General features: G+C 39.1%; 1 protein-coding gene across 10 annotated transcripts in view; it reads left to right on the top strand.

Moving 5' to 3' along the window:
• The window catches only part of CUX1 (cut like homeobox 1), a 283,672-nt gene that overhangs the window by 175,140 nt on the left and 86,156 nt on the right, over positions 1-22,376 (top strand). For all 10 annotated transcript variants that reach the window (XM_052804541.1, XM_052804539.1, XM_052804538.1 and 7 more), the window contains exons 9-11: positions 5,938-5,986; positions 16,483-16,587; positions 19,286-19,474. In XM_052804541.1, coding sequence (XP_052660501.1) covers positions 5,938-5,986; positions 16,483-16,587; positions 19,286-19,474 — 343 coding nt within the window. The remainder of the gene's footprint in view (positions 1-5,937; positions 5,987-16,482; positions 16,588-19,285; positions 19,475-22,376) is intronic.

Below are 22,376 nucleotides of genomic sequence, written 5' to 3'. Positions count from 1 at the left end.
GCCTTTGATGTGCTATACTGGTTATGCTGAAATACCATTTTTTTTCTTTCATTGTACAACCCTTGTGTCTATGACTTTTGGAGGTTTTTTAGCCATTAAGGTGGATTTATCTAATATGGGTGTTTGGTGGATTAGAATCATTATGAATTCTAAAAATACCTAAACTATGTGTACAGCAATATTTATAAGATGCAAGAAAAACAGAATAAGTGGATATTTTTATATTACCTTCTATCGGAAACTTTCTAGCAGCTTAAAAGAAAGCATTTTGTTCTTCATACGTAGGTCCTAGAAATTAAGCAAGCCAAGTACCATGTGTACCTTGGCATGGTCTCTGAGGTGCAGGGATTAGACGAGGGCATCTACCAGCAGAGCTTAGAAAGAGTCTTGAATTTGGGTAGGAAATTCATCATCCTTTTTTACTTAAAATAAAATAAAAATAGAATTGAATATTCAAATGCTGGAATGCTCTTGTGCCCTGAGTGAATGCCGTGATCATTGGGCTGCAGGCAATTTTGACGTTGTTTAGTGATCCGAAATTACTTTCTAGACCCAGGAACCTTCCCTGCTAAAAATTTTATTGAAACTTGAAAAAAATTAAATGCACTGCTTTTTTTTGCTTGCCTTTTTTTTTGTCTTTTTTGATCCTCTGGCCCTTCTCCTTCTTTCCTTCCCCTCCCAAATGTCCCAAATAACTCTTCCCATTTTGTCTTGTGCTAGCAAAGTACTAGATTATACTGCCTCTAATTTTACGAGGCTAAGATGTTTACCTAATTCAGTCAAAATTTGCTCTGTGACGATCGTAGATACATGTTACAAGTAGGATTTTTCTCTTTTTCTTAATTACACATAAATGCACATTAGTTGATAATGTATGCTTTTAGTTTGAAATTGCCTGTGTAATGTTTTAGTAATTAAAACATTTTAACAAGCCCCAGTGGCTCCACATACCGTTTGCTCTGACCAGTAAACTTATACATGTTTTTAAAGAAAACAAATGTGTGGGAAAAAATGTTGTTTGTTTTTTGCCAAACCAAAATATTAATCTGCCCTGCTAGTGAAGTTTCTTGGCCATGCCACTGACTGCAATTTCAAAAGTGTCATCTGTATTTTTCAGTTCTTCCATGTATAAAGAATCCAACAGCAGTTTCCTTCAAGGTTCAGTAAGTTTGAATGTTTAGGGGGCTGTAGCCACAAGATTTGGCAAACCATTCGCTTGTCATGTTAATAAAAAAGGAATTGTTTCTGCCTCTTTAAGCTAGTATCTAAATGAAGGAGTTGGATCAACTGGATTTTAATCATAAAGTCCAGATTCTTCTTGCTTGCAAGTGAATAGCTTCATGGTGTTTAGGGGTTTCATCTGATTTAATTTTATTTAGAAAAAGAACTGAGCTTCTTCCATGTTACCAATTCTTGAATTTGCTTGCTTGTTATGCTGTTCCAACCTAATCAGTTATCTTGATCTTAAAAAGAAAATTGAGCCTTTCTGTGGTTTTTATTTCCCATAAGCAATTGAATTGAAAAGTAGGGTGGTTTGTTTGGTTTTTTTTTTTTAAACTCCTTAAGTTCTTTTTTTTTATAGATGGCATGTTAGCTTTGAGGGCTCTTTCATGACTGGTAAAAGCTTATACCTTGTAAAATCTATAACTTTTAATGTGTTTTGTTTTTCACTTCAAACACAGTAGCAAGAGAAGAAATAATAGAATATTTCATGGTCATGCTGTTTTAACAGTTCAGATTCTTTTTACTTGGTGATGCTTATTCTGTAGCTCCAAATGCTTGGGCTTAAAATTTTATTTCCAAATTCCTTAGCCTGAAAGTATTGAAACTTAGAGCAAGCTATCTGTAATACAGACTGAAGAACTGTCTTGCTTACATGATTACTTTTCCTCTAACACAGAGATTATAAGGAATTAGATCAGATAAATGATTATACTATCTGTGGAATGAGAAAACACAGGGTAGATAATATTTGTTCCTGAAACAGCTTTTACCAACTCTTTTTCTGATTATCTGTTTTAATGTTAAGAAACTATCACCCTTGACAAACCCTGAATAATGTTGGGTTGCAATGTAGAATCTGCTGTAAAACACTGTAAATATCAGTGTATTCTAGAAAAAGGTGTAATTGTTACTAATTACCCTCATTCACTGTGTCTATCTGAAGGCAGAACTTTGGGGTTTTTCTCCTTGCCTTCAGCTCTTGGGGTGATGGGGGAATGCAGGCACTCAAAAGAGGCCAAGTCATGTGTTGCTTCAGGAGCAAAGGAAGTTAAAAGTAAAATCATCAGATCTGTGTCTCTTATAATTGAGTTTAGTTCGCATGGAATGACTTTGGTCAGAAATTTAGGGTCAGTATAGCCACGGATTTGCTAAACTTGGCCATTGTTCCCTTCAAGGTTCCCACCAGATTTTCAATGAAAACCTGCAGGACAAGATGCTGGCAGCCTTGAGCTCGATGGTATTTTGCCTGTCAAATAGTTCCGGTGAAATAAAGAGAAATATTGAAATAGGGAGGGCTGAAAATGAGCAAATGTGGCGGATGGTGAATACATCAAAAATTACCTGTGTGGGACTAATTCAGTCAGCCAAAGTGGAGTTTCCTCGTACCTTGCAGGTTTGAATTCGACACGGTGCTTTGTAAACAGTAAATCAATGCAAGTTGTTTCTGTGAGTGCATAAAAGGTGTGAGAACTGTAATTTATTTTATAATAAATACTTCTGCTGAGCAAACAGTGAATGTAGCTATTAGAGACTTTCTCAAATAAGTGATTTTAGACTGCCGAGTACCAGCTACTGATGTGGTAGTTGAGCTTTTAAAATGAAAAGACTGAATTCCTTTTGAAGATTCTTCTGAATGCTGTTGACACTTGTGCTAGGAAAGAATATAGAGTAATTTAATTCATTACTTCACTTAAAGATAACATTTATGGTTGCAGCATTAACCTCCATTGGTGTGCAGACTGCTAGGCTGGAGATGTTTTGCTTGAATTTTTTTGGAGATGTTGCATCCTTCTATTAGGTGTGGGGAGACAGATTGTGTGTGGAAAAGCTACGTAGCAAAAATGTATGAGGGAAAGGGGAGTTCAGGATCAGTCAGCTGGTGTGTCTGGATGCAAGGACAAAGGGACAATTTTGCCCTTGGCTACAGTTTGACACTTCTACTGGATTTAGTCAGAATTATCTGTGCACGCTGAAGGGCAGAAATGTCATTTTTATGGCGTTCTATATCCTCAGTCGCTTTTTTTTGTAATTGGCTTCGTATACCAGTGCTGTAATAGAGCTCTTAAATCCTGACCCCAGCTGAAATGGCATACAAATACTGGTATTAATACTTCTGTCCATTTTAAATACAGGATTGTCCTGAGTCTTTCCACCTCATTTTTCAGGCACCGTCCTGTGTTTCAGCCTGTTTTACTGGCAGCCACGCACCTTTCCGCTGGCCTGGGGTGCTCCTCTGCTTTACTGCTCTTGGTATAATCTCCCCTTGGTCCTTCGGCCTCACACATCCCTCTGTTCCTTCTCTCACTCTGCTGTCTTCATCTGTTTCCCTACCCTTGACTCCCTTCCCTTGCTTCTGTGACCTTTAAAGGTGACTGAGGGTCCTTTGATGGGTCCAGACCCCCTCACAGTTCTGCCTCTTCCTGCTCATCTCTTCTGCACCAGAGTCATCTTCTTTTCTCCAAAAAAAAAAGTTCCCTTCGCTGAACTGAAAAACAACCTTTCTGCTCCCAAAGCAGGGCACTTTTCCTCTCCCGGTCCAAGGGTTTTGCGCTTCTGAGTCCTTTGCTCTTCTCAGGTTTTGCAGTTTTTCAGACCTTTGGCTGATACCTGGCACCCACTGTTTGGGAGGAAAGGCAGTGATTTTATTGTTCTCCAAACCCTACAGAGAAGTGAGTGGAAACTGGATTCGCTTAAGCTGTAGCCAGCGTGTTGGGATGGGACATTCCCAGCTCTGATCTGGGAGGCATGTGACATAATCCAGACATCATTTACTGGCTCCATATAACCTGAGGCATTCACACATAAATTCAGCCTGAATGAATAAGCTTATATAAAGAGGATCCTTAAACTATCCTGGCTAAAAATATTTGTAACACGCTGGGAAACTTTTTTTTTTTTTTTTTTTTGGTGCATTAGGATGCTCTCTCCGCTCTTATCTCTGTTACAGATTCATAATGGGGTCACTTGCATGGTCTTAGGGACATCTTTTCCATGTGAAATACTGTAATTTCTTTAAGTGGGTTAGCAAGTATTTTGGGGCTGAAGTCTAAAACAAAAGATGTTTCACAACTACAGAGGCTAAAGAGATCGAAAGTGTTATTGTAGGCTTATGTTAACCTGTCCAGGTGAGTCTTCTGGCTACTCCCTGCACACTTTGAATCCTTATTTGCCCAAGGAGTGATTGTTCAATTCAGTAACTAATGTTTATTATTTATTATTAATTCAGAACGTCATGTGCATTATATCTTTCCAATGTAAGAGCACATTAGCTTCTCCTGCACAAGAAAACACATGTTAATCTGTTTTCCATTATTGTCCAGAAGATTTTTTCAAATGGCAATTCATGTTGCCCTGACAACATTAAAGGCTGTAATTAAAAATAATTTTCCATTAACTTACATACATACACATTTACTTATTATGATCTTTTACTGCATTTCCCTAAGTGTGCATGCAGAAACCTAAAATGCTGATGAAGAGCAAGTCAATATTCAGTGTAATGATCCAGTGTTGAGTGTGCCAGTACCCTGATGTACTTCAATTAACCATCTTTCCCAGCAACACCTGCACAGAAAAATGGATCTTCTGTGGGATCAGCAGAAAAACAAACCCTGACTTTTCTGCATTGGCAGAGGAAGGGAATTCCAGTATTTCACAGCTTTTACTGATAATGATCTGCTACAGATTAAAAACAAAAAACAGACTTTATGGTGTTGGCAGATTGCAAAAGGACTTGCTGGTTAAAGCTGCTGTTCATAGGAGATGAGGATAGTGTTTATTGCTTCCATATGGTCCAGAGATATAAGACAGGCATAATGTCTTGGGAGAAGTAATATGTCTTATTATACTGATACAGAACGTACTTTTAGGTCTGTAGGCCCTTTTCCTGGTACCTTTCACAGGTGAGAGCATGTGTGTGAAATATTTGCCCATGATTCAGGCTGATGACAAAAAAAGATTGCTTAAGGATTGGATCCATTTGTGTGAACGAAGTCTTAGAAATGCTGGGGTTTTTAAAGGGTCAGGGCTGGTAGCTGCCACCTAACGCACGTATGTGAAGGATCTGTTTTTCCTTGACTACCTGTATAGTTTCCAACCCTTCAATTTTCCTGTTCAGCTTTGTAGTGTGCATTAAGAGCCTGAGTCTAAATTCAGAGTTTCATAAATTTGTGTCAAAAAACTCTTATCTGCATAATGTAAAATTAAATTTCTTGGTCTCTTTGACCTTGTGATATTTTTTTTCTAGCCAAATTTAGAACCAAACTTGTAGGCACACTGGAACAGAAGAGTAACAGGCCACTTTCATGTACGTGTATACAAGTAGTTGACTGAAGAACTGTAGTCTTTGACTTCGCCATAATCATCACTTGTGAAGCACAGTTATGTGTAGGAAAGATGACACTGCCCTTCTGCAGAAGGTTGGGGAGTAAGATCTTCAAAGATCTGATGAATATGCTCAAATATCAATACGCTTATTTCATTGCAAAAAGGGAACAGGCAAAGGAATTGGAGACTTGCAAACCAGTCCACAGAGCTGAAACCCAAGAGGATTTCACCAGTCAAAAGACTGGCTGATCAGTCTTACTGTGTCCTTTTAAAAAAATACTGAAAATTGATGTTGTTTGTATGAATGTTGCAATTGTACTGTGCATGAACTCATATAGCAGGCATTCTTCATGTGATAACAGTACTTCTGCTCTCTTGTTCTCGCAGGGCTGATGAAATCGAGATGATCATGACAGACCTTGAAAGAGCAAATCAGGTAGGATTTTAAATGAGTCCCCCATAAAATTCTAAGTGTGACTGATTTTTTTGTTTCTTCTCTTTTGGATTTCATGACAGTTCTTTTATATGCACTTAGCAGTCATAACTGTGTAGAGTAAGAAAATATGCAAATTCAGAGAAAAATACAGCTCTTCAGGGATACTCTGTGAGGATCGTATGCACAGTAGAGTAGTGCTTGCCATGTATTTACCTTCTAATAATTTAAACTTAAGTTTCCCACTATAGTTATTCTTGGGTTTATGTTTCTAAATCCATCATGTTGGCCCCTACTCGGACGTGCAGGTAACTGCCTGAATTAAAGGGCCTCTGCCCTGCAGCAGTGGCAGGACTGCCAGCAGCCTGACCTAGGGAGGCCTGACCTTCTGCTGCAGCTCTAGCTTTTGTGGACTTTTCTGGACTTTTCTTTTTCCTTCCTTTTCTGTTATGTTTTTAGCGTATTAATTTTTAGCAAGGGTTGGATCAGACTGTGCCATGCAGGAGAACAAAGAAATTGTAATTTGTTCCTGCAGATCCTAATTTGGTAGACTGTGAAATGTCCCTCCCACGTTCCCTCACAGTGCACACACTCCCGAGAAAGTGGCACAATCGTATGGAACTTTTTAAAATACAAAGTTTTAAAAAAACCAAACCCAACACCCAAGCAAAGTGCTCTTGTGGTCCAGTCTGTACTTTGAGTGACTGTTTCAGGTGATGAAGGAGATGTGTATGGACATGCAGGATTCACAGGTGATATATGCAACGGGTGATGGTTTCACAGAGGGAAGCCTCAACCAGGCATTTGCTTATCAGTGAACTTCATTAATCCCTCTGTCAGGTAAAATCAGAGATTACAGATCTTAAGTCTCTCAGGTTATGGTTTTATAATCAAGTTTAAGCTTACCTAAGAGCAGCTCTCTTCCAAGAAGAATAGTTGCACCTCCTTTCCCGCCATGTGGTCCTGCTGCACGCCTCATGCTGTCGGTAGTGGTTGTGGAGCCGCACCATGAGCCAGACCAGGTCACTGATCCTGTTGAAAACTAACCCTGCCTCCAGCTGCTGCTTTTTTTTGTCTTTTTCCTTTTGCCAGATCAGCTTTCAGCCCCCACACCCCCCAGGAGTTGAGAAGTATAGCAAGTATATTGTCCCTTACATTAGTTCTTTATAAATTAGAAAAATACTAATGAAGCAGAAGGCAGATTTGTAAGTTGTTGTGTTGATTATTTAGTCAGTAAAAGAAAATTGAGGTTTGCACAGTAGGTTTTTAGTTCTGTCAAAGAACTTTTGTAGATGGCATTAAATATTTATGAAAGTGCTAGTAATTATTTGAAAATCTGTAGACTTTTTAGAAATGATGTAGGTGTTAAAGATGTTTTGGTAGAATTATTTTGTGATTTTTGCAAAGGCAGTACGTTTTGCAAAGTTGTAGCAATGATCTACCCGGTAGGTTTTTTCTTTTCTCATAGTACAAAGGTGGTTGTAGTTAAAGAACAGGTATTTATGATTTCCTCATTGCCATACTAAAATGGAATATATCTATTTATACAGAAATGCTAAAGATATTTTCCTAACTGGAACAAACCTGCAGTGTGGGGGTTTTTTTACTTTATTGTTTTTTTTTTTTAAATTACTCAAAATTTATAACTGCTTATATGCATAACCTTTAGTTTGGTTGTAATTCAGCAAACTCTGAATCTGTATGTAAACATCAGTGTTCAATTCATCTGAGGTGTTGTAAAGCCAGAAGAAGCGATTGTCTCTCTCCTTTCCCCATCTCCCCCTCCTCTGGTTCCCCCTCCCAGCTGCTGTGGTCCTGTCCCCTCCCTAACAGCAGCTTTTGCAATTGGGGGACCCTTCATTGAGTCCATTGAGCTCAGGAACTGCAGAAAGGCCTGAATTTGGGGTGAAGGGACCAGTTTTGTTTTCTGGGGGTTTAGCAAATTGAGGCAGCTCAACAAAACATTGGAGAAGCAGCAGCGCTGAGATGAGGGATGCGAGGGGAGCGTGTGGCCTCGGAGGAGACGGCGAAGGAGAGGTTCACCAGTGGCTGAGCAGGAGCAGCGAGGTGCTGGAGTAGCTCAGCTGATTTGCTGGAACATGCCCATAGTCTTTGTCTTGTGTGATGCTTTACCTTTATAAAACACTTCTATAAATTGTAACTAAGTAATCTTTGTAGCAGCAATTCCTGTGTTTTACCTCTTTATAGTTGAAAAAAAAATTGGAAGAAATTAAATCCATTGCACAGGCCAGAAAGTGAGTTCGCATCAGGCTGAAGTGTTACAATTGCAGAAACAAGTACTTAACATAATTATGTCTTTAATAGTTAAATTAACATTTCCTTTTACCATTTCAGTACTTATTCCCCATTATTAAGGCTACCTTTAAAGAGTAGTGCTCAGCATGACTCCTACTTTGAGGACAGACTGCCTTGCTGATTTTGATGTGATGTTTTGCTGCTCTGGAATTAACACTGACCCAAACGACTGGGATTCAGAGCAGAAATTTACAGAACAGCGAAATGTTTCCACTGAAAATGTGAAAAATATTTGCTGTAAATTTTTAAATATGTGAAAAATATTTGCTGTAAATTTTTAAATATCTGCTATTTCTTTAAAATCCCTTTCTCAGTTACTGCCCTTTTTAAATCCAGAGCTGGCATTTCTGAACTTCCCTTGCTTTATGTGAGGACACCTCTTTGACTCTTAAGAGGTGGGGAGTGCCATTTCCGTCTCCAATTCTGCAGCAATGAGAGGGTGGATGTACTCATCGCCATTGATCCAGGTGTGATGAAAGCCATGGGGACAGAGTTGATGATGTAACTCCCACCCTCGTGTTGTGTTGGGTGAAGCATGGACTGTTCTTAGTCTTCAGACTCCATCACCTTTCTTCTCCCACTGTTTTTTCCTCATTTAGATCCTCAAATTGTTTCATGCAGGAGTTTTCTGGGCTTGTTTGTGTGCTATCATCCCCAGAAGAAATTACAAGCTCATAGAAATAATTACCTTTAAATACCAGTGAGCTTTGCAATTTTCTGCTTAGAAAGAAACAGGGGTAGTGACTGCAAAGCCCGGTTTCTCTCCATTGTATCGTTAACGCAAGGTATAAACTGAATTTTCCCCCAAACCGTAACCCTAACCAAGGAGAGAAATAAATCCCTCACTTGAGTGGAGCAAGCTGGGGTAGAGGGGTTTGGAAACGGGTGCTGGGATGTGGTGGCAGCACGGCTGCTGGGATGACAGCCCTTCCTCAGCTGCTAATCCAGGCACTCAGTGCAGTTAATCCAAGATCTCGAGTCGGGTTTTGCAGCAGGTCTAGTCTCATTCAGACTGACAAAGCTCAAACAGAGTAATTAAAGTACACCAATTTACACGCACTGTTAGGGTGAGGCGGGTCCTGGCTGGGCTGTAGGTGTCAGTGGTAGCCAGTGGAGTAGCCCTTCCACCTTGAAGTCCTGAGAACTATAAACTGGTACAAAAACGACAAGGATAGTACATTAAAATGGCTCGTCTACCTTCACCTGCCTCAAGAGGAGCCATTAGCTCCATTATGTGTAGCTTTAGCAGGGGTGTAAAGTCTGAAGCCAATAGCCCCTGCTTGCTTTAGCGGTAAGATGCAACTGCGTCATCTGCAAGACAGCAGAAGAGCTGGGGGCAGTGGCAGCTGGGGGTCTGTTACTGCTCTCTGATTCTGTCCTCATCCCCAAGGTTGTATGACTTGTATGGCTTGGGTCTATAAAGGGCTGAAGTGAAATATAACTAAATGCAATAGGAATGGCTTATTTTCACTTTACTAACCCGCCAGCTCGATAACAAAAATAACCCAAGAGTTCACCCTTGCATTTCCATGAAGATTTAATAATCCTGTAGTTTGGGGAAGGGACTCGTTTTATTAAGATTTCATTTTGCACAATAAATCACTGCATATTTTCTGATATGCTACGAAGTATAATAATAAATAATTAAAACTAAACTACCCTTACTTGTCAAAATAAATGATTTATCATAGTTTGGGATATAGCATCTTTGAATTTTTTATTGTTTGATTCCCAGAATATTATAATTTCCAATCAGTGAAGTTAATGAGGCTCCAGTGTACTTTTCTGCATTTGTAACAGTTACAGTTGTGTGAATGTATATTTTACACAAATATTTATGGTTAGCGCTTTTCTGTACCTTTTCAAGTTTACACCTTTCTCATAAGTGTTTATGGTAGGAAGTCGTGAATCTTTGGGATGACAAATTTATTCAAATGAATTATCCTTCTGTTTCTATACTTCATCTAGCAGCCTGGAATCACCCAGTTGTGCATGAGAAAAACTGAGGTTTCTGTTGAAAAGAATAATTCCTATGTTGTGAAAACAGAAATACTTTGGAGTGTTAAATTTAAAAAAAAAAGCGAGCGAGAGAGCGGCTCATTTTAAGGTTTTAATATTGAGTCTAACTTTGTGGTTTCATGCCACTGGTGTATCCAGATGTGTTTATTAGCTTTATACATTCAGTTCACATTGGTTTAAAAAAAAAAAAAAAAAAAAAAGTCTAATGGGCTTTGTAATTTGGGTTTCCTGAAAAAAAAAGTGCTTTTTCACTTTTAAAAGAAAAAGAGAAGAACTTCAGTTAGGGTTGGTTGATCCTGGGTTATTGTATTTTAATCTTGAGGAGGAGGAAATAGATTTGAAAAACAGACTCAGATAGAGGTATCCTTAGATTTTGGGAGTAATAACAGAAAGAGAACGTGGGACTTTTTTTTGGTGGACTACATTGTGAAAGCTATAGAAAAAGAAGTAATTAATTTTTTTTCTTCTGCATCTATGCCATGTTATCCCTTTGGAAAAGCAAAATGTTTCCATTGGTTTTCTTTCCATATTCACAGTGCTGATAGTGCTCCCAGATTTCCACTACTTTTTTTTTTTTTTTCTGGGGAAAGAAAGTCAAATATAGAAACTTCTGTTATCAATAGTACAAGAACAACTATTCTTTCTAAAATACATAACCATTTATTAAAGCATTTAGACTGCGTCAGTGCCATTTGTTCCACAGAAATGTAGTGTTAGATTTTAAGATCTGTAGAGGAAGGGTTAGTGAGTTTAAGCATTTTTTGGAACCAAACTACCACTAAAATACATGAAACAGTGTCTGCTATAGAAGTAGAAAGAAAACCTCACCAGGGCATTTTAGCAGAAATGCTGTTCTCAAGATTATTTTTTTTTATTTAATTGGGTATGGAACCTTCCTGTCTCTAACAAATCACATTGGAAAATGGTTTGAAAAGATATTCCCACTAAGTGAGATTGCTATAAAATATGTATGTTTTTGAGCAGCAGATGGAATAAATTCTCCTCTTTCACTTAGCAACACAAATGCAACACAATATAGGTAGTGCAAGTGCTGTGCAGGAGGGTTTTGCTCTGACCCACCAGTGGTAACAAAACCAGTGTCGAGGCAGTCCTTGTTTTTATGTTTCCACGAAGAAGGGTATTTGTCTTGACACGACTCCTTCATCTGCACCAAGGCTAACACAGATACTGCCCACAAATGCTGCCAGAGTATTTGCTTTTTATTTCTGACTCCCTTTGCAATGAACTAGATGCTCTGCTATCGTGGTGTGCCATAGCCCTGCTGAATTCAGCAAAGTTATGCTGTTTTATAGCAGATGAGGTCATTCACTTAATCCTGTGATTTCACTATCTGTAAAATGGGAATAATAACATTTACTTTATAAAGTGCATTGAGATCCTTGCATGGAGAAGTGCTGTATAAAGGCAAAATATGGTTAATATTATTTTCATACAAACACAGGAGTTTGCTGTAAATGCTTAGCTTTCAGCTGGGAATACATTTATCTGGCAGCCTTTCAGTGCGCAGAAGAAAGTGCAATAGCCTGAAGACAAGAATGAAGAGAACCCAACAACCTCTTCTGCTTGTTGGAGTTTTTTTGTTTTTTTTCATGTAATTCTCCATTACTGGAAAACATAGGTGCCAGAGCCCTGAAGAGTCTTTCATGTCACAGATTTTCTGATAACCTTGCTGTTCTGTGAAAGCAAGGGTCATTTAAAGGTTTGAAAATAAATTCTTATATCTCAAAAGTTAGAAAATTAAAGCACATTGAACCAGTGTGCTTTAATTGTTCTCATACTCCAAGAAACATAGCTTTTGCAGCAGCTTGCAAGTAAGAGTGTCAGCTTCAAGCGCTTAAAATCAAGCATGGCGATTACTGCCATAACCAGGCTCATTAACTTCAGCAGAATTACTTGTGATAATATACACTCCTAGCCCATAGGAAGATTTTGCCATGTATAGGACTGAATTTAGCATGTAATAAGGAAATATAGTTTGGCTGGTGGAACTTTAAGGGAAAGGTTATACTTTTTTGCTTGTAAGTATCACATTTTGCTATTCACACTACTGGTCTTTGATCAAATTAGCATTTTTCTGTAAGTAGAAGAGCACTCAGTTCATGCTATTCATTATCTTGTCAGGAAACAATGAGAATCATTTAAACTGGATATATTGTGTAAGGCTTTTTCCTTTTTTTTTTTTTTTTAATTGGAAAGCACACGGCAGCATTGTGATCATGACCTACTGGCTCCACTGTGATCAGTACAGTATTTACATGCTATATTAAGGAGAAAGAAAGTATTTTGAAATATTTTGTTACCAGGGAGGTAGCCCTATGCTAGAAAAACAGTGGTATAGAAATTAGGAGGAATTGTATGACTGAACTATCCAGAAAAATAGCAGTTTTAGACAATCCTGGATTTGCATGATCTCTATCAAGGCCAGTAGTGTGACTGTCACTGGTCATCATGGGTTTTCTAGGCTGTGCATGGTAGATTTGGAAGTAAGAAACCAAGAGTTTTAGCACTGACTGATGAGAAGCAACTGTACTATGGCATACATATTTCTTAGCTGAAGTGGGATAGTTTCACACAAAGAGAAGGTTGTGTGAACTTTCTAGTGGCTCCAAGTTGTGCAAGATTGCTAGGTTTTAGCCATTTTCCATACTGGGCGTCTGTCTCTGGCTGCAGTGTCTTTTCTTATTTCAGGAAAAATTGTTCAACCATTTCTAAGAACAAGATTAGGAAAAAAAATCCATTTTTCCCCACATGTTACGAGTTGTTCTTGCTGTTTTGGTGAGGAGCCTGCTGTGACCATATTTAAGAGAGGGAGCTTGGCACTTGATGAGGGAGGGTTTGCCTTTTTCTCAGGGTTGTATCTTCTGTTACTTCAAGTAGCAAAAAAAAAAAAAAAAAAAAAAAGCCCCAAGTTTGGCCAGCCTATAAGCGTCTGAGGGAAAAAAAAAAAAGAGTTCACACAAACTCAACAGAATCTGGTTTGAATTTGTGGGCTTTGATGTCCGTGCCTGTCCCAAGCACGCTGCAGTCTATCACTGCGCCGGCTGGGTGAACATTAACCGGCCAGGTTTTTCTTCTCTCGGTAGTAATGTAAGGTTCAGTGCCACTTTGACGGGGAGCACCGGGAGGGGAGATGCTCCCCCAGGCTGCCCCTGCCGCGACGGGGAGACGGGCAGCATCGGCGTGAGAGCAGGAAGGGGAGAGGAGGTTTGTGGTGGGGAGGGAGGGAAGGAGGAGGAGGACCAGGACGGGGCTGCTGCGAGGACATTTGGAGAAGAAGCAACGAGGAAAAGAGGAAGGAGGAAATCGTGGGGGTAAGACTAATTCTGGAAGTTTGTGTGTATTCGTTAGGTCGTGCGAAGTGTAAGCTTGCTTTTGCCTGCCTGAAGCTCAGACAAGACCGAAATGGTGCTTCCAGCAGCCAGAATGAATTGGGAAGGGGACAAAGTGACAAGCAGAGAGGGGTAGGAGTCAGAGGGGCAAAACCAGAGGGTTTTGCAGGGGAGCAGCACTGCAGCTGCTGTATGGAGTCTCTGGTGCAGGTGAGAAGCGGCCGCAGGCAGCCCGTACCGCGCAGTGAGGTTGTGGTTGACACCGCTGTGCACAGCACCCGAACGGCGATACGCTGGGGGCTTGAGGAACCCATACAGCTCAAAATGGGGGGTAGTGCCAGGGCATTCGTAAACGGTTCTGAAGCACTTAGATCCTTTGGTGGTGGAAACCAGACCACAGCCCGTGAGGAAGCGATTAATCCTATCTGCAGATTAGTTTGCAGTAAATAAGCCGCGGAGGTCACACACAGAACAAGGAGGACAAAACAAAATATTCACTCGCTGAGCAATATTCATGCAGAGAGTTGAATGAAGTAGGGGGTCTCGTCAGGAAAAAGCAATAGCATGTTACTGTGCAGTTCCAGCCTGCCTCCCAAAGCTCTGCGCGCAGGGAGTGGCCGAACATACCCGCAGCCTTGGGGTTGGCTTTTCAAAACTTCTAAGTGCTCAATTTTGAAACTACCGTTCTTTTAACAGGTTTGTGTGTGTAATTTATAATTTATATTGCAATAGCACCCAAAAGTGCTTTCCAGACACTGAACACATTTATAATTCTGGCTCTAAAAAGCTTCCATTCTGGAAAAAAAAAAGAAAAATTGACCAGTATTTCCCAAATAGAATTGCCCAAAGTTTCCGCTGATGTATTTTTAACAATGCATAGTATGAAATCTTGTCTAATATTATTCACGGGATTACAACAGGTGTTCTGAATTGGCTGGGGAGGCTAGGCAGAAAGGGCAGCTGACAGCTTACTGTATATGCAGATGTAACATCTATTAGAAATATCCTCTGTGGTTTGCTTGCATGCAAGCTGAATAGATTCTCAAAACAATGCTGCTGTGAATGGAAGCCATCAGCAGAATTGCTTAAGGCTGCAAAACCCATTACTTATACAGCAGTAGATGCAAGAGCAAGTGCCACAGTGTAGTAACTTGTCCTGCTTTGCTGGAGTTGTTTAGCAGTTATTAGATCAATATACGTACATCCACATCTAATAAAGTGCGAAAAAATAATTTACCTCAATGTGTATTGTTAGCTCAGGTTTTCATCCTAATATTATCCAGCTGCACAAACAATGTAAACTTTCTCTTTTTCTGCCTTTTTAACACTGCTACCATTTTTTCAAGCACACAATAGGTTGTGTCCCATGCTCTGATTATTAGAGCCATGTTACTGTACTTTTTACAATTACATTTTAATTACAGCTGTAGAACCTAAGCAAAATCATTTAATATAATGTTGTGAGCAAATAGTGCAGATGATGCATTTAGTATTTGATTGCCGTTAGTTTACTGATTGATTAAACATGCAGACGGAGTCTCTGCTTTGGCTAGTAAGTAAGTCAAAGACCATGCACACCCACAGGGGTCTGGGGTTTATATTCACTATTTTAGATGACTTAGGTTTTCAAAAGGATTAGCTGAAAAAGCAGGGAGTCTGGCACACAGAAATAACAGCAGTTTTCGTGGCTTCAAAATGGCAGTGTGAACTTATTATTCAATAAAGGAAGGGACCTATCAGTGTAAAGGGTAAAAGTTGGTCAAGAAAAGTTTTGGCCTCGATTGGTGACAGCTCATGGGTTTGGAAGAGTTGGTGATACGTCTTGGAAGTGGAGATAGAAAATTATTTTAGCTATTTTCTGCTGAAAGTGCAGCATGATTTGCATGAAGTAGCCCAGGTGAAAAGCAGTGATTACTCAAGGAGGTAAGCAGTGTGGTTTTATAACAATAAAATACTTTTTTCTTTTTTTAAAAAAAGAAGAAAGTCTGGCCAGGAGGAGTATATACTGTAAAAACAACCAGGCTTTGTTCTGCTTTTCTTAACAGAAGCTTATACACGCTTATGGAAAGGACTTTGCTGCTATTTATTGCTTGAAGTTACTGATCCATCTGTCTCTACCCAAACTCTTGCACAGACAATCTTTCCTCATAATTCTGCTTTTCTCCTTTCTGTTATTATTCAGTATTTATATGGGAATTTTGTGTGGTAGCCAAGTCACAGGCTTATCAGATATTGCGTAAATGCTCAGCAGTTGGTAACTGATCTGTGCAAAATGGTCAGTTTAGGGTTAAATATTGTTGAATAAATAGACCTGCTGAAAGAACAGAATCTAACAATTCATGTTTTGGGAAATAATTACTGAAGAAAGAGAGCCCACAACATTGTATGTGTGTTAGAGAGAATGGTCAGAATATCTTTTAATTCAGCATTTACCCGTGAGAATTATTCCCATGAGGAACCTTGCAATAAAATCTGCTTGGTCTATGAGAATAGAAAGAAATTGAATAAAAAGACTCCATTTCCACTTGTATTTATTCAGTCTGGGAAATTCAGTGGGCCGCAGCATTAGTATCAGCAGGGGATTCCTTGCTCCTAGCGTTAAATTACTGTCATAATCGCTCAATTATTTCTTCCTTGTACTGTTTAAAATAAAAATCCATCACATTCTATGTTTTTTTCTAACATTTATTAGGTTGAGTGTTTAGGAAAATCAATTATATTCAGTCAGGCATGAATTGATGAATGTTCTTGTAATAATTGTCAGTTGTTAAACTGAATGTACTTTCTCTTTTCACCCCTTTTCATTTCCTTCAGAGGGCAGAGGTGGCTCAGAGAGAGGCAGAGACCTTAAGGGAGCAGCTCTCGTCAGCTAACAAATCTCTCCAACTTGCTACGCAGATCCAGAAGGCACCTGATGTGGTGAGAGAAAATATTTACTGACTTACAGGTTTCTGACATTCCTGCAGTACAGCTCTTTCAGTTTATGCTTGCAGCTATAAAAATATCTGTTTGGAGTAGTATTTTAACTGAAATGGAATTGTGTTCCTTTGGGATTGTGGTTTGCTTAAACTTCTGAGGGGGTTGGTGGCTGCAGAAGACCACAGGAGGGACAGAAGTCCTCTGCTGCGTGGCGACTGGTGCAGTGATCCATAGCTCTCAATGGCTGCCGGTCCAGGTGGATAGCAGCAACTCTCAGAAATTATTTGACATTGGTAAGAGCATCAGCAGAGGAAAAATAAAGGCAGCGATGCAGTATAACAGAGTGTCTTGGTGGGCCATCAGCACATGCCTGCCTGGAGGGCACAGCAGAGGCATAGAGCTTCAGACCAAGGGAACCAACTTTCCCCAGATTTGGTTGCGTTAGCAAGGGCCTGCTGCCTGCCCATTTCTGGGTCTTGTTATTCTTAGTGTCAGAGGAACTAGAAATAAATTTGGTATCATTGCAGTTTTCACTGACTGTATCTGAACTGAGAATTACACCTATAAATCCAATAAAAGAAGCTTAGGAAATTGAGAAGATACCCTGTACTCCTAAAGGTTTGGCTGCTTGTTGCCTTCTCTGTGTGTTTCTAAATAAAGCAAACACCACTGTTTGGGGAGGTTGGTAGAGCTGACTCTGCTGATCAGACCTTGCGGGTACAGAATGCTATTACAGGACTCCAGCTGGTCCTGGGTTAACAGGTATCACAGATGAGCAGACAGATTATTTTGGTTTTTGTTTGCCAAAGGAGAAATAGGAGTATTTAAATGTAAATATGCAATTAAGTGAAATTTAGTGTACTTCTAAGCAGCAGATTTAACAAACAAAAGAAATCGTGCTCCTTACATTGCTTTTTTTCTTGCAAGCCATGTACATACTTGACACTGATATTGGAGAAACACATGGTTGCCTTTAAAATACATTTGCAGAGAATGAGTAACAAACCATAAGTCCTCCAGATCTGTTTGGTCATCTATTAATACAACCCAGTATTTTCTCAGAGAAGTCAAAAGATAGACAAGCAGGCTGCAAAACAAAAAATAAAAAGCCTGAATATCACTTGTAACTCTGAATTACCTGCCTCTTCCTATCTCGTGTCCTAGTCTTATCATTATTTTAACATTAGGTCTTTCTTGTATTTAATAGTACTTCTGCACTTCATTTATATTTAATATGACAACTACTGCAGGATGAAAATGATCATTATCTATCTTATTTCAGACTCTACGTTCTAGTCTCAATAGGCACAAGCAGCAGATGATTATACAACTTGTGATGTTTCATGCAAGCAAATTAGAGGTTTTTTCAAGTTAAAAGTATAATTCAGTGTAATAGGAGAGCGTTGTTAACCGCTGTTCGTACATGTAGCTTTCTGTGAGGTACAATGGTATGCAGTCACTGAGAATCAAGCTAAGTGTTTAGAAGATATGGAAGAGGTATTTTGTTGTACCTGTATTTTCCAGAAAAGAGGGTATGGAGTATATTTCAATCTGCTGCAATGTCATCTTGAATTGTAAGGGAAGTGCTTGGGTGACAGCGTCGGTGGGTTGAATTTTCAGCTCTTTCGCTGTAGGATCTTTGGTATAATGCTTACGATCATTGTCTCTCTTGGTAAATGGAATCTTTCCTACTTCACTGGTGTTTTCTGAGGAACAGCCATTAACCTTTGTAAGATGCGTTTTAGGCTTTTTAATGGAATATGTGTTCATCATTGGGCTGCCTCGTGCTCCCCAGATCTGCACAAGGATTTCCTTACGTTCTTCATGGAAGAGAGGTTCAGAGCTCTCCAATGCATTATAACTATTGATTTCTTAATACAAAAGGAGACAGAAGAGATGGTACAATTAGTCTGTATTATCTTTTCTGAATATATCTACCTTCTTCTTAACTTCTCTGTCCTCTCTTATTTCTTGTCCTACTGGAAAGTCAGTCTAGTGAGGAAGTTGCAGACTTGAGGACAGGTTTTGCAGCTGTGGGAAACTGGAAGAAGAAAGATCCTGATTTAGGAAAGGGAATTTCTGAAAGCGGAGACCAAAGGGAGAATGGCCTTGTCTTACAGCTGTCACATCTATCTTCATCCCCATGGACGACAGGCTTTAGTTGCTAGCAATAATATTAACAGTGAACAGTTTCCATGCAAGGAGCAAGTTCATTGGAAGTAGCAGTTTGGGGCAATTTTTGACAATTTTGCCTGAAACGTGCAGCATACATACGAAGAGCCAAAGGCACATGACTCTGCTGTTCCTGATTAAGAAATTCTGCTCCATTACTTCAGAATATTTTATCTGATTAGTATTTTGTAAGCATGGATTTTGATAGTTGTCAAAGCATTTGGACTATTAATAATAAATAGATCTAAATACAATCCTTTGACTTTTGTGGCTGTATCTCTCCAGTGCACTTATGAAATAGGGAAATTTATTCTCTCCATTATCCCTATTTTACCAAAGAGCTGTGCTGGGGAGCAGAAGGGTTCATCTTCCTGGTTCACGCAGTCAATCACGGGAGTCCCAGATTTAGAAATTGTTTCTGTCTCTCATGCCACCCGCTGCCATGTTTGGTCCTTACCTAACTGTCCTAAATTCAGGCTTGTTGCCTTTTTTTATTTGTGTGGTCTAATACTTCTTTTCACATTAGGAGCAGGCCATCGAGGTGCTAACACGGTCCAGCTTGGAAGTAGAACTGGCTGCGAAGGAGCGGGAAATTGCCCAGCTTGTAGAAGATGTCCAGAGACTCCAGGGCAGCCTCACCAAGCTGCGGGAGAACTCCAGCAGCCAAATCTCACAGCTGGAGCAGCAGCTGACCGCCAAGAACAGCACACTTAAAGTAAGGCTCAGTTCTGTGCTCAGCAGCTTTCGAAGGATATAACTGACGTACCAATATTGGGTTTTACTGATGCAAGTTTTCTGTGGTTCTGAGAGGCACCGTAAAAGCCATTGACTTCTTCAGGGTGCTGTTGAGTTCTAGTTTCTGTGGCATTTTATTCTAAGCGATCACAGTTTTGTTGAAATTTAATTTACCTAGTTCTCATTGTTTTGAAATTTGAAATTTTTGAAATTTGTTTTTGCAGAACTTAGCTACCTTTAGAATTAAACCCACCAACAAAACCCAACATATATTTACCAAGGATATGTAGTGAAGTAGCTGAACTGAAAAGGCACAGAAAATCCTTCTTAGGTTTTAAAACTTTTAACTCCCATTCCAGTGATTGGTATTGCAGATTTGTCAGGAATGTTTATTGTGCTGTGGTCTGTCTTTGAATTTACCTGGTACCCCCTCTAGTTTTCTCCACTGGAAAAGGGCAGTGTATCATTTAGAGCATAAAAACAAGTAAAATCAAAACAGAGAGAGAAGGCGTTTTAGCCTTAATAACCATTTAATTATTTTTTTTAACTGTATATTTGCTGCAGAGTAATTCCCATTTACAATTAGCAGTCCAGTCCTATATTCACTTGCATACCAGTACCCCTGCACTAAAACCAGAAGAAACAACTTAACAATTTTGTGAGTGACCCTTTTACCTTTTGCTTCAGCAGCTTTACTTTCTTTCTGAGCTAGCCCACACAGTTTTGATCTATCAGTAAGTATGAGAAATGTTTCCTGATGTGTTATGAATCAGTTTCCTGTAACTCCTGTCTCTTTCATTGTTCTACCATCTATGAGCTTCAAAGTGTAAACAAGATAAATTTATCTATTCCATTAAAGACTGCATAGTTTTGCAGGTTTTATAGTCTTGAGAGTTTTTTGAAAGCAGGAGGCTGATAGTACCCACTTAGCTCTGACTGTGGCGTGGGTAGCTTTCCTCTCTCAGAATGATTTAATGTTCAATTGAAACTCTACAAATTGTTCTAATTCTGACATTTTTTAGCAGTTACTAGTTTTGCTCTGGTGTAGCATAATTTATGTGGAGAAACGTCTGTTAGGGATGAAAGCTGAAGTGTTGCATTCACTATGCTTTCTGCATGTTTTAAGACAGCCTTGCAGAATTCTTACGAAAATTCAGTAGAGCAAAGGAAACCTATTAGTTTCCTATGTTGACAGTATTGGTCTCCGCCCATCTGTCACCGTGTGGGCACCCCTCTTAATGAGGGAGGAAGGAGCTGGCCTGGTTTTGAGGGACACATTTTGCTGGCTACACCCATGTTTATGGGGGGGGTGGTTATTTTTTCGTAAAGCCTGATAGAAAATACCTTGAGTCCTTGCACTTGACAGATTTTCTTGGAATAAAGCATGTTCCTGGTGAGGTCAGTATTAGTTTAGCCATTAACTTCAAAGGGAATAGGATCATAGAAATGACAGCAAGTCTTTGATTTTCATTTCAGTAATCTCCTCCTATTTTCTCATAGGCTTGCCCAGCTAATGCTCTGTATTTAGGTTCCTGTTGATAGCGTCTGATGCAGTGACTCTATTGATAAAGTTTTAGTCCTTTCAGCCCTCTTTAACCTTATTTGTTGCACTATAAAAATACTTCAAAGTACATACTTTTACCCCAAAATGCTGGGAAAAACTGTGTCTGAGATCTGTTGTACAAAGAACGAAATCTCAGTGGTGATACGTTGATCTCATGTTTGATTATAGAGGAATTGCTTTTAAAATAACTGAGATTGTAATGGTTGCCTCCACAAAAAATGAATCACAGTTTCACAAATTAAAGCAATGTTCTCAGACCATATCTTGCGGGAATTCTTTAATACCCTATGACTTAATGAAACAATACAGAAATACTTTCAAAATTATTGCTTCTTTATCTTCATCTGATCTAATAATCAAAACATGTCCTCTAGTAACAAGACTTTTCTCACTAGAATTATATTAACCCTTTGTTGCTGGGAGTTAGAGCTTCCATGCTACCCAGTTAAAATACAACAGTGCTAGTTAGCAAAGAGATACATCAAATAACCTGAGTTAATTAAATATGGGCTTTTTAGTTTATCACTCTAAACTAAACTACGACATTAATCTAATGGGTTTTTAAAAATGTTTTAAGCCCCTTAATACAGCCCATGCTATTTACCTAAGACACTTTAGTTAATAATACAGTAATGATTTTTTTTTTTAAATAACGTAAGAGGGGACCCAATCTGCGCATGCTTTAACATGGGTTCATTCATACAACAAATGCAATACGATTCCTTAACATAGAATATTTGCAAATTTACTGTGCAGAAATGCCACCAGTCCATTCCTTCTATCCTCTGGCTCTCTGCATTTTTGTGTGTTGGAGAACGTTAGAATATATTTTGTCTGAATTAACCAGGTTGATATTTAGTGCAAGACATTAGTTCCTCCAGATTGTCTCACAGCTTGAACCTTTGTTATACCATGTTCTGTGCATTTTACAGGGTTCTTTGAGACAATTACCATACTAATACATTTTAAAACAGTCATTGACTGGGAAGATGCCAGGTGCCTAAATGGTCTGCTTATATACAGGCATTACATTCTCAGTTGTTAGTTTATATTGTTTAGTAAAGTATACATTTAGGTGCAGATTTTCCATGGCATCAATCTCTGTTTTAGGTACTTGGGAATGATGGATGTATGTATTTTTTATACAATTCAAAGTAAAGTATTGCTGGTTGCCATACTGCTATAACAGCATACAAGTACCTGAGAGTCCAAAACAGCTTCATTCTGTCAACATCGGGTTTTTTCCTTCTTTTTTCTAACTCTGTTTTGTACCTAAAATTTCCAGAAGTATTTTCAGGGTATAGCATATCCCTATACA

Source organism: Harpia harpyja, chromosome 12 (assembly GCF_026419915.1).
Source record: "Harpia harpyja isolate bHarHar1 chromosome 12, bHarHar1 primary haplotype, whole genome shotgun sequence".
In the NCBI taxonomy this organism is placed as follows: domain Eukaryota; kingdom Metazoa; phylum Chordata; class Aves; order Accipitriformes; family Accipitridae; genus Harpia; species Harpia harpyja.
The sequence above is the reverse complement of the archived record's forward strand: the minus strand, read 5'-3'. Positions and strand labels throughout refer to the sequence as shown.